General features: G+C 46.8%; 1 protein-coding gene across 1 annotated transcript; it reads left to right on the plus strand.

The window, feature by feature from the left end:
• Positions 1 to 2,044: 2,044 nt before the first annotated feature.
• On the plus strand, positions 2,045 to 11,685 carry LOC144731676 (leucine-rich repeat and transmembrane domain-containing protein 2-like). The gene is made up of 4 exons (XM_078612852.1): positions 2,045 to 2,057; positions 6,736 to 7,335; positions 11,015 to 11,202; positions 11,293 to 11,685. The coding sequence occupies exons 1-4, from the start codon at positions 2,045 to 2,047 to the stop codon at positions 11,683 to 11,685; spliced, it is 1,194 nt and encodes a 397-aa protein (XP_078468978.1).
• The last annotated feature ends 909 nt before the right edge of the window (positions 11,686 to 12,594 follow it).

Genomic DNA, 12,594 nt, shown 5'->3' on the forward strand with positions numbered 1-12,594 from the left:
CATTATAGACTACCAGTACACTCACCAAACTTAATAACCAGGCTACATTATAGACTGCCAGTACACTCACCAAACTTAATAACCAGGCTACAGTCTACATTATAGATTGCCAGTACACTCACCAAACTTAATAACCAGGCTACAGTCTACATTATAGACTGCCAGTACACTCACCAAACTTAATAACCAGGCTACAGTCTACATTATAGATTGCCAGTACAATCACCAAACTTAATAACCAGGCTACAGTCTACATTATAGATTGCCAGTACACTCAAATAACCAGGCTACACTCGACATTATAGATTGCCAGTACACTCACCAGACTTAATAACCAGGCTACAGTCTACATTATAGACTACCAGCACACTCACCAAACTTAATAACCAGGCTACAGTCTACATTATAGACTGCCAGTACACTCACCAAACTTAATAACCAGGCTACAGTCTACATTATAGATTGCCAGTACACTCACCAAACTTAATAACCAGGCTACAGTCTACATTATAGACTGCCAGTACACTCACTCAGCTTAATAACCAGGCTACAGTCTACATTATAGACTGCCAGTACACTCAGCAAACTTAATAACCAGGCTACAGTCTACATTATAGACTGCCAGTACACTCACCAAACTTAATAACCAGGCTACAGTCTACATTATAGACTGCCAGTACACTCAGCAAACTTAATAACCAGGCTACAGTCGAGAGCAGGGGTCCCCAGCCCCCGGGCCACGGACCGGTACCGGTCCGCGGCCTGTTAGGAACCGGGCCGCACAGCAGCAGCAGCAGCAGGTGAGAGCGGTGAGTCCGCGCGTGGAACCCGCCCCCATTGTTTTATTATTGACCACTTCCGTCCGCGCATCTTTCCCGCATTGCGCACTCGTCTCAGTCACACAGTGTTGGTAAGCCCACCAGCTCTAACCACTAGTAGCCAAAATGAGTAAAAAACAAACGTCACTGGAGAGCTTCTATGAAAAGGGGGAAAGACTCAATGATGACCCCCCCCGTCCGTCCGTCCGTGAAAAAAATGTCTTCCACGAGACCGGTCCCTGGTTCCAAAAAGGTTGGGCACCGCTGCTCGAGATTATAGATTGCCAGTACGCTGACTCCGATTAAAAACCAGGCTAAAGTCTACATTAGTGGGGTTTTTTGTTTTGTATGATTTTTATTTTATTTTTAATCACTTGTTTATCATTATTTTTCTATCAACGTGACTTGACCGAAAGAACCAAAGAATAGTGTTTTTCTTTCTCCAATTACCCCCGTGGGATGATTTACCAGCGATCGAGACCAACGACTAACTAGCAACCAAAAGGAGCGAACGTGCCCGAGAGGAGGTCCACACGCTCGTGTGCAGGTGCGGTCGCTGCCATCGCGAGCAACGAACACAAGGGACCGAGCGCCGTCTGCAGAGACAGCAAAGTGAGGTCAGATCGTGCAGGTGCTCAGGTGAATTTCGATGTGAAGCTTCTTTCGTGACTGCAGGGATTCATCTTCTTGGTTCCTTCGGTAAAGTCACGCAGAATAGAAATAATAAAATAATAAAAATAAAACATTATAAAATTATTCTCACAACGTTTCGGCCACAACGCAAGCAGCCGTCCTCAGGTGGAGAACAGGTCTGTCGAGGAGACAGTCAGACTCTGTCTCCTCGACAGACCTGTTCTCCACCTGAGGACGGCCTGAGGACGGCTGCTTGCGTTGTGGCCGAAACGTCGTGATAATAATTTTATTATGTTTTATTTGTATCATTTTATTATTTCCATTCTCAGGTGAATTGTTAGATCCGCAGGATCGTGAGAGATGGCGGTGGCGGCTAGGGCGGCTTGGAACTTCATCCAGCTGTGGCTCGGTTAACTTTGGGATCGTGTTTTGTTGTTGTTTATATTCTTGTGTGGCGGGTGTGAAGGTGGCCTCCGACGGTATGCGCACTGCCCGATTGACTGCGCGTTCACGCAGTCAGAGACATTTGCTGCAGCCTGTTAACGAGGCTGCTTCACATTGTGAATGACACGAGCATCGCAAAGAGAACAACCATGCTCATCAGCGGTAAGTGTTTGACTCTTGATAAATGCAGTGGTTGTATTTATCTACGTCACTTTTATTTTTCTAAGTACTTATTTTTACGGAATTTGTAAAAAAGAAAAATCCTGATTGTGCTATTGGCATCATGTCATAAGACAGATGATCCAACCGGTGCAAACCTTCACGTGAGACAATGGCCCACGGAAGCATACATCATAGAGCTACCTCTGAAATTCCTTTCAGTGACTTCCGGTTGACCCAGCAGAGAAAACTAAACAAAAATGTACTTTTCCACATACTCTGTATATGTCACGCAATCTTGTAATTCTAAGAGCAAAATTCTAGACAAAAAACATATGCATAACCACATTTTACACAATGTTTTTCTTTGTGTGTGCTGACATTGAGATCTCGGTTTAATGTAATTTGGCTGAAACCTGGACTAGAACCCAGGATCTCCACAATTCTGACTCAGACCACTGAGCCACATCATCACCCGTCTCGGTGCATTCTATTCCCAATCTGTCATTGGCTTTGATTCCTTTACTCTGAGGAATCATTTGCAACAACTGAAGCGGGATAAGGGGCACGAATGCTGCTGACGCTTGGCTTAGCCTTTCAAGGACCACCTCGCAGAAAGAAAGGCACAAAGGGTAAGATTCGAGGACAATGTGGAAGTTATTGTTGGACAATGGCAAAGATGAGACCTAACGACACCCATTGCCATGACGTCCTTCAGCCATATATTCCATCAAGATCATGAATATCCTCAGATTGTGCATTGTTCACTGGTATAGAGGTACACACTTGGGGGTGATGGCGGTGGCAGTGCCTTTGCAATTGCGGCAACTAAACTCAGGAACTCCTTGCCCCTTCGAGGTCACGACTTCCGAGACACGACAATTAATCTTTGTTGATTTCCAACGTCTTTCTCACTTCTTGTTTTTCCCTTGGTTGATGTTAAACAGTTTTCCGCCTGTCCACGCATAGCGGCCCCGTGAACGATTGTTTAAGGGCGCGTCATAAAGGGAGATTATTTATTATTAATTATTAATGCAGGCAACAAGAAAGTTTAAGGAGAAAGATCACAAGCGGACGTAACGGTGAGATGATACGAATAGGCCGAGACGCACGGCCCATACTCCTTGGTTTTTTTTGGTAAAGTCACGTAGGTAAGAAATCAAATCAAATGAATGAAAACAACTAAATTAGCAGTAGGCCATGCTTTCCCACCTGATGACGGACGCTTGTGTTGCGCCCGAAACGTCGTGATTTAATGTAGTTGTGTTCATTTATTTTATTTTATTTTTACCTACGTGACTTTACCGAAAAAACCAAAGAGTATGAATCCTTGCAGTCCCGAAAGCTTCAAATCTAGAAGCACGACCCATTTGTGTTTAATCTGAACACGTGTGTTATTTTTTTTTATTAAAGTCACGTTTAAGTGTACGTACGTTTCCGCTGTTGCGCAATGCTAAGCGCGTTGGTCTTGCAACGGATAGGTCGCCTCTGTCCACCTAGCAGCTTAAATGGGTTCACCGCCACTTGGTGATCGGCGGGTAATGTCCGGTAGGGTAAAGTCTGGGTGCTGCCACCTCATCCAAGACATGTGACTGGTGTGGAAGAGTAGGCAAAGTACCCTCCGGAGGAGCTCTCCCCTGGGTGGTCAGCAGTATCGTGAGCAATAACTTTCAGGGCTGCACCTTTAACGTTTAATTGTGTGTGGGTGTTCATACTCGGAACTCTACCATGTTAGAAAGAATGCAAATGACACAGCAGCAAAAAACAAACTAAGAACAAGTGATTATTGAAATTAATCGCACCAATAAGTTACGAAAATTTATGGAATCGCTGCAGCGAGAATTGTTACATGTCTACCATTTACATCAGGTCTTTCGAAAATAGACGTCTAATCTACATTATGCCCATTAAATTAGTAACAGACGTTCAATATAACCGCATTAAAATACCTTATTTTAACTTCATATGATGTGTAAACAAAGAACTATTGTTTCCGCATGGTTAAGCTAATTCGGCTGCAATTCGACTAAATGTAACCGAATTGTACATCGTTCGAATAGGTCAGTAAGTTCATTTAAATGAATGTGGTATTTTGTCAAAAGAAATTATCACTCCGGGACATCACAGGGAGCCCTGTGGCATGGCAGATAGCTTTGCTCGCACTCCTTCAGATGTGTATTGAATCCGTGAGGCCGAGTGATCGGTCCCGGTCAATACAATTTATCAAGGACATCTGCGCTGAGGGATGTGGCACCACTGAATGTGACAGAAATATTAATGTGAATAAATATTACAGATGGCATTGCACGTGTAAGCGTTGTACTGTGCCTGCATTGTCAATAAAAGTGGTAAAGGTGGGCGGCTCACGATTGGCAGGATGTGAGTTCAAATCCTGGTCGGAGGGTTGACTCAGCCCATCCTATTGCCAGGGGTCGATAAAAACAGACGAGCACCACTTTGTAAATACATAAACAGTTGATTGTCTCATGGGTGTACTTGCCCCCGCCATAGGCACGATGAATTTCCACCGCTGGCTGGGAACTGTGCATGCAGAGGAATGCTTATTGAAGCAGAAAATCGCGCAATGATAAAGTATTTTCACATGTATAGGGTGCTTCAAAAAAATGCTATCACTTACGTGGGACTATCGTTTTTTTCATGGAAAAGGAACGGATAACAAATGTATGTTAATAGCTTAAAAAAGTCTCCACTCATTCGCCATCATTGTCAACACGTGCCTGGAATTTTCTCCAGGTGGTCCCCAGAGTCCGGAGGCAACAGATTTCTCGTGGTATTGTTGCAAATTCTCAGAAGTGTAAATGAAATAACCCTATTTGAAGCACCCTATACATACTAAGGATGCCGAAAGAAAGACCCCCCCACCTCTCTCCCCACTGGGGGAGACGCTCGAAGGACGTCCTCGAGGCAAAATACCCAGCGGCGATGGCGTTGGGTTGACCGGGGTGGTGCGTCTGGCCGAGTAGAGAGACCGGCGATCCGGGAGCCACAGTTGACGCCGCTGGCGGAGGACAGGGCAAGATGGAAGAGGGCCTTGGTGGAGTCGCTGACCCCGTGACCCAATTCAGTTTGGAAAAACGGACCGATATTGATATATACGGGGTGTTTTAAAAAGATGGACCCGATTTCAAAGTAGTACTGCTTTGAAATTGGGTCCATCTTTTCAAAAAGCAGTACTGCTTTGAAATTGGGTCCATCTTTTGAAAAGCAGTACTGCTTTGAAATTGGGTCCATCTTTTTAAAAGCAGTACTGCTTTGAAATTGGGTCCATCTTTTTAAAACACCCTTCATACATAATCACGGTCATGCTTTTAATGGCTGAGATTCACATCCTGGTGATGCGATGAATTGTCACAAATTACGTTCGCGATTTGGCCTCAGCGGTGGATTTATTGTGGTACATGTTATGATAAGCGTAGCTGCAGGGATCACACACACCCAATGCAATACAACTAAAGCAAATATTAGGAAAAAAACACCGATTCTTACGTACCCACCATTCTATGGAAGTATTGGAAGCTCAACAATCTATATTAATCATTGCATCGATTTTTCTATCAAACACCTTTACTGAGTCACCATGCATAGATCGATCAGATTACCTTACATCTTCACCAACAGCGGAGGAAATACGTACATATTCTATTAATTAAAATTGGGGTGGTGTGCTTATTCCATTTACGTGTGCACGTATGTACAAATGTTGAACGTATTTCGATTCGTACGTGGCCAACCGCGCTAACCGGAGATGAGGAATTTACAAAGCAGAATCGCTTTGCCGTTCAAACGGCATACTATTTAATAAATATATCACTGGCACTCAACCTTTTGTGTTTGACCACCCCCCGTACCACCCCCACCACCACCACCCCCAACACCTCCCCCCCACCACCATACCACCACCACCATACCACCACCACCACACCACCCCCGGTCAATGACTCTTGTCCATGCACCTCCCACCCCCCATTTGTTACTAAGGCCACGATCCAGATAATCAATTTGTCGATGCCTCTAGTCAACACAGTGCCAGTGCGGCATTTACGTGGCGAGATGTTAACTCCCTCGCCTAGTGTGCAGGAGGACGTGGGTTCGATCACGACCCTCACGCCTGTGTATTTGGAGTTTGCCTTTTCTCTCTGTCCCCTTGGTCACGTGGATTTTCTCCTGGCCCTCTGGGGGTTTTTTCCCCCCTCCACATTTAGAAACGTGCGTTTAGAGTATTTGGCTGCTATACATTTCCACTTGATGAGCCACTTCGTTGAGCTATAATTTGTGGCCATGTCGCTTCTGAACAAGATCTATATAGCTCAGTGGGTTCTACCTGTTCAAATAAAAAATAGTTAAAAGTCTAAGATAACAGGTTCTTCCCCTTTTTTCTGGCAACAAAACAGGTGTTAAGATGTTAAAACACCAAACTGAAACCTTTAACAAGGAATCATGTCTGCATTAACCACAATGCATGTGGTCAGAATAAAAAAACAACATACCGAAGTTTAAAGTCTAGTTTAGTTGTAAGCGTGTGGGTTTTGCCGCTGCGACGTGGCACCGTCACTCTGCATGCACAGTCGACATTCCTCCTGCACGGTACCAACGTTGCAGCCTGCAGTCCCCTATACAGGAACCGCCGTTCTTCTTAGACGACGGGATTTTGTGCTCGCAGACTGGTGCACCCTCCTCTCGTGCTTGCTGGTGGCCACCTCGTGCGTCGCCCACGGCTGCCCGGACGACTGCGTCTGCCGACAAGACTCGCACTTCGTCAACTGCAGCTCGCTGGGGCTGTCCGACGTTCCGGGCAACCTCCCAGCAGACACGGTCACGCTGAGCCTCCAGGGCAACGACATCACGGAAATCCGAGCCGGCAGCTTCGCGGGCGTCGAAGCGTTGCGGGCGCTCGACCTCTCCGACAACAGAATCCACTCGATCGACGCGAACGCCTTCGGCAAGCTGAGCAAGCTCTCGCAGCTGAACCTGAGCCGCAACAGGATCCGCGAGCTTCACGGGGAGACGCTGCGCCACTCCCCGCGGCTGAGCCGCCTCGACGTGACGCACAACGCGTTGATGTCCCTGCCCGTGGGCCTCTTCCACGGTCTGCGCGACCTCAGCCGCCTCCACCTTCGCGGGAACGGCCTCGCCAGCCTTGAGGGCGGCGTGGTGCAGCCTCTCGTGGGGCTGCGGGACCTCTCCCTGGCCGACAACCCCTGGGAGTGCGACTGCCACCTGTCCGAGATGAGGAGCTGGCTCGAGCGTTACTCGCACCGAGGTATCGGCGGCGTCGCGAGTTCGTACTCCGCGGAGGCCGTTGGCAAATGCGTTGCGTCGATGCGAAGCTGTGTTGCGTTTCAACACGCGGTCGCGGTTTCAAAGGCAATGTCATGGTTTCGTAATTGATGTTTGGGTCACGCCACGCAATTATCCAGACTCGTGTTATGAAACCCTCCACAAGCCGACACAGCCAATTAAATTATGGCATCACTCGTACAAGCGTTTAACGTGCCAATTATTATCAACTTAGCGTTGAGATAAAACAATCATAATTGAGACGTTATATTTTTGACGTGACAATTTAATCTGTACGGCTATGTTGGGTGGCAGAGGGTTTCATGAACTTAATTTGGACATATCATGACGTACAGTGCCGGATTTAGCTAGTGCGGGGCCTGTAGCATATGTTACAAATGGGCCCTAAATAAATAAATAAAAACGTTTATATCAAAAGGCATTAATTTTTTACTTGCATAGTTAAGTAATTGTATTTTTTCACTTGCTATACAGCCAGATAATATGACAAATCGCTAACCTTAAACACCCAGTCGTTCAAAAAAGTTGAAGGTGGTATAGTACTATAGTAATAGAGCAAGTGCAGAATCACTGAACCGGAATTGATAGCTTGAAAGCATTTAGCGCGGGGCGCTTGAAAGTGCGGGGCCCGTAGCTACTACATATGTAGCTACTTGTGCTACTGGGATAATCAGGGCACTGATGACGTGGTCAAACTCAAGTATCATTTATGAATCGTATGCTGTATGTTGATTTAGCACACAGAGTGGTGTGTGTGTGTGGTGTGTGTGTGGTATGTGTGTGTGGTGTATGTGTGGTGTGTATGGTGTGTGTAGTGTGTGTGTGGTGTGTGTGTGTATGTGGTGTGTGTGTGGTGTGTGTGTGTGGTGTATGGTGTGTGTGTGTGTGTGGTGTTTGTGTGTGTGGTGTGTGTGTGGTGTGTGTGTGTGGTGTATGTGTGGTGTGTATGGTGTGTGTAGTGTGTGTGTGGTGTTTGTGTGTGTGGTGTGTGTGCTCACAAACTGCAGAAGGGCACCGCTCGAATCAACACATTGCACGTGCAATGTTCTCGGCCTTGTCTAAACCACCAGCTCAACATGTGGCCGTATTGTTATTTCGACCACCAACTCGAACAGCTGCAATATGTGGCCATCCCAAACAGCTTCCAAGCAGCACGAAGTCTGTAGCTATCCGTACGGTTAAGAATATTATATTTCTCTCAATTTAATGACACATTTATATATTTACGCGATCTAACCCCCCAAAAGAACCTGTATTATGGATGATATTGGTCGCGAAAACCTACTGCGTGTTAAACATTTCAAAATGTGTGTCACCCGACACCCTTGTGCGTCCTTGCCAATGAGATGTGCCATCTCAACTGAGTTGCCACGTAAAATATTAAAGTTTACTAAGAGATCTTCATAATAGACAGGCAAATTGACATGCTCAGTGTCCCGGTCAGTCATTCACATTCGCCTTCTTGTCCTGAATTGTTCTAGTCATTGTGGCCGTTTTCATTATTTTCTTAAAAGGTTACATTAATCATCGTGGTCTTCTTTATTAATCTGTTGTAAATTGCTCTTTCATTTTAATTCGTGATTTTTTTTTCCTCCACATTTATTCGATACCAATTACTAATTTTACGTGCTTTGTTTTTGTTGGGTTTTCCTTTATAAAAAAATTCTTAAACGATATCCAGAGATTACTGGTTCAATCACCAAGAGTAAAATTTCGATTTAAAGCTTTCGTGACTGCAGAGATTCATCTTCTTGGTTCTTTCGGTAAAGTCACGTAGAAGGGAAATAATAAAATAATAAAAATAAAACGTCATAAAATAATTCTCACGACGTTTCGGCCACAACGCAAGCATCCGTCCTCAGGTGAAGAACAGGTCTGTCGGAAAGACAGCGTCTGAATGAACACCACCAGGCCAAGAGTTGTGAGTGGTGGTGTAAGCGAAAGGCAAGTTTCTTAAATCACACCTGCCTCTGTCCAACCAGCAACGTAAATGGGTAACTACATATATACTAAACTATTTTTATTTTACCATGTAAGGCCCACTGAGCTGTGTAACTCTTTTTCAGAAGCGACAAATGATAGCTCAACGAAGTGGAAATTTATAGCAGCCAAATACTCTAGCCGCGTGTTCCTAAACGTGGAGGGGAAAACCGGAGGACCCGGAGAAAAATCCACGCAACCATACAGACATCAGGGTCGGGATCGAACCGACGACCTCCTGTATACCAGGCGAGCTCGTTAACATCTCGCCAACGTGGCGCCCGTTCAGTCGATCGGCATGCCGTGTGTGGAGGAGTAAAGTGTGGGTACTCGGCAGCGTGGTCGAGTCGGGATGTACCCTCTGGGGCTCTCCAGAACACCCTGGAGGAGAGTGGAGTGAGCAAGCAGTTTCAGTGCAGCCTTTTCACATTGTGAGCATGTCTTCACATTGTGAGCATGTATTCATATTGTGAGCATGTCTTCACATTGTGAGCATGTATTCACATTGTGAGCATGTATTAACTCACGATCATCATCCATGTCATTGCATTTGCCAGCATATTTTTAACAACGTTTAATCAAATTTCGATTTAAAGCTTTCGTGACTGCAGGGATTCATCTTCTTGGTTCTTTCGGTAAAGTCACGTAGAAGGGAAATAATAAAATAATACAAATTAAACATAATAAAATCATTCTCACAACGTTTCGGCCACAACGTAAGCAGCCGTCCTCAGGTGAAGAACAGGTCTGTCGAAAAGACAGCGTCTGAATGAACCTAAAACATAATAAAATAATTCTCACGACGTTTCGGCCACAACGCAAGCAGCCGTCCTCAGGTGAAGAACAGGTCTGTCGGAAAGACAGCGTCTGAATGCTGTCTTTCCGACAGACCTGTTCTTGTGCCTGAACTCCTTTCGGACGCTGTCGGAAAGACAGCGTCCGAAAGGAACCAAGAAAACGTTTAATCACTATCTTCGCATTGTTAATTCAGCTCATCACGAATCCTGCTGATATTTCACGGAACGCCAAGAGCGTTCTTTCTCGTGGGTTTATTGCCTCCTGGCCAAGTAATGCTGTTTCATCTTAACTGGCCCAGGGCTACCAATGTAAATGCATTCTGCCCCATACTTATTCGGCTCAAGTTATTATTAATTATAAATATTTAAATATACTCTATGTAAACAGATGTCATTTATTTATCAAAGTTAGTCAGGTCTCAAATTGCTATCCATTAAGGCACTATCACCCAGATCCATGTTTTTTTACCCCCTGCTCCTAAAATTACTATTATTTATTGATATCGTGCCTCCCCCAAGTGTAAAATAAGTCCCAAGGCACCAGACAGAATGTATAACCACAAGTGGACAGACTGCACGGAGACATATAAGTGAGCGCACATGAACTTAAATCACAAAAAAGTTCCCAAGACAGCCAATAACATTGTATGCACGTGAAGTGTATCATAAACCAACCGCCATCGTGGCAGGGTGGCGCAGGGGCAGATGGGTGGTCCAGTAGATTTCGTACCAAACGACACGTGGTCCAAACCGATAACACATCTAAGCGCTCAACAGAACAACCGTGAAAATCCTGCGCAGTGGCAGCAACTACGCCGGGCACCTCTCCGCAACCTTTCACCTTGCGCCACTTTGCGTTGCCAGGAGGTGCCGTGGACGAGGTCAGGTGCTCCTTCCCCAGGAGCCTGAAGGACCGGAGCCTCGCGTCGCTGCCGGCCGACATCTTCTCGGAGTGCGCGCCGCTCCGGGAGTACCCGGCTCTCGCGCCGTCGCCCGGGGTAACGACCTCGCCCGGGGTCGCGGCCTCGCCCGGGGTCGTGCCCTCGCCTGGGGTCGTGGCCTTGCCTGGGGTCACGCCCTCGCCCGGGGTCGTGGCCTCGCCCGGGGTCGCGCCCTCGCCCGGGGTCGCGCCCTCGCCCGAGGTCGTGGCCTCGCCCGGGGTCGTGCCCTCGCCCGGGGTCATAGCCTCGCCAGGCGACCCAGAGCAGGGGGAGGAAGCGGGGGCCCTTGTCGCCACCGCCGACGCCGACGCCGCTGCCCCCCCCTTCTGCACCGTGCGGCCCAAGCAGCCCCCCGTGAACGTGCGCCGCGCGGTGGGCACGCTGGCCGTGGCTGGGGTCGTGTGCGGAATCACGTCGCTCATGATGGTCGTGGCCGCCGTCTACGGCTGCCTGTACGCGGCGATGATGTCCAGGGTGCGCGGCGGCGGCGGCGGCAGCGACGAGGCCAGGGAGCGGCAGTCGCTCGCGATGGAGGCGTCTGAGGAGGCGTCCGAGGAGTTCGCCAAGGAGCCGCTGAACCCGTCCCCGGCGTGATTCAGCGGCGCCGCGAACTTCGCTGCCGCTGTTTGCTGTTGTTGGGCAAGGTGCTCGTCGTGGGTGCCGGGAGATGCAGCTGTCAGTTGGGATGCTCGGCTACAGCCAGGGCTTGATTTGTATCCGAATATTTTGCGTGTTGCTGGAAGAATGATTGGGGTAGGTGTCGCGTGACGAGTAACCGTGGCAACGGTGAGGGTGTATTGGATGCGGTGTGCAGAATGCGGAAATATTTTTGTGGACATGGCTGATATTAAGCCCTGGCCAGAGGCATTTAACGTTTGGACCTCCTCCCATCCTATGAATTGTCACATAGGACCGCAATAACATTAAAGATTCACGCTGGGAATGTAGCGGTCTGCAGTGGCTGTGGTAGCCACGTGAGCCAATTAGATACAAGATATGAGGAGGTGTCCTGGAAACACTGGATAACCTACGCAAGGTGATTCTCCAGTGAGCAGTGTGTGGTTCACGGTAGGTCGATTCAGTGGAAGGAACAAGCCAATGATTAAGTTCATGGTTCGGCCATCTCCGGAGAGATGATACAATACAAATTGTAAAATCGGATATTACATTTTTGACTTAAAACTTTCGTGAGTGCAGGAATTCATATTCTATGGTTATTTCGGTAAAGTCACGTAGATAGAAAAATTAATAACAATAAAATAATAAAAATGAAACCTAAGTGAAATAAAAATAATAATTAATCACGACGTTTCGATCGCAACACAAGCATTTTTTTTTCTCCTGATGGCGATTGCTTGAGTTGTAATCGAAACGTCGTGATATTTGTATACATTTTTATTCACTTTATTTGTATTGTTATTATTTTTTCTATGATACGTGACTTTACCGAAAGAACCATAGAATATCGGATATTCAGTTGTTTCAATTAAGCCAGGATGGGTT

The sequence above is a fragment of the Lampetra planeri genome, chromosome 40, assembly GCF_965212315.1.
Source record: "Lampetra planeri chromosome 40, kcLamPlan1.2.h2, whole genome shotgun sequence".
In the NCBI taxonomy this organism is placed as follows: domain Eukaryota; kingdom Metazoa; phylum Chordata; class Hyperoartia; order Petromyzontiformes; family Petromyzontidae; genus Lampetra; species Lampetra planeri.

Coding starts and splice junctions, on each gene's coding strand:
- LOC144731676 (XM_078612852.1), top strand. Junction 7,336..11,014: donor CGAGCGTTACTCGCACCGAG/GTATCGGCGGCG, acceptor TTGCGTTGCCAG/GAGGTGCCGTGGACGAGGTC. Junction 11,203..11,292: donor GGGTCGTGCCCTCGCCTGGG/GTCGTGGCCTTG, acceptor CCCTCGCCCGAG/GTCGTGGCCTCGCCCGGGGT.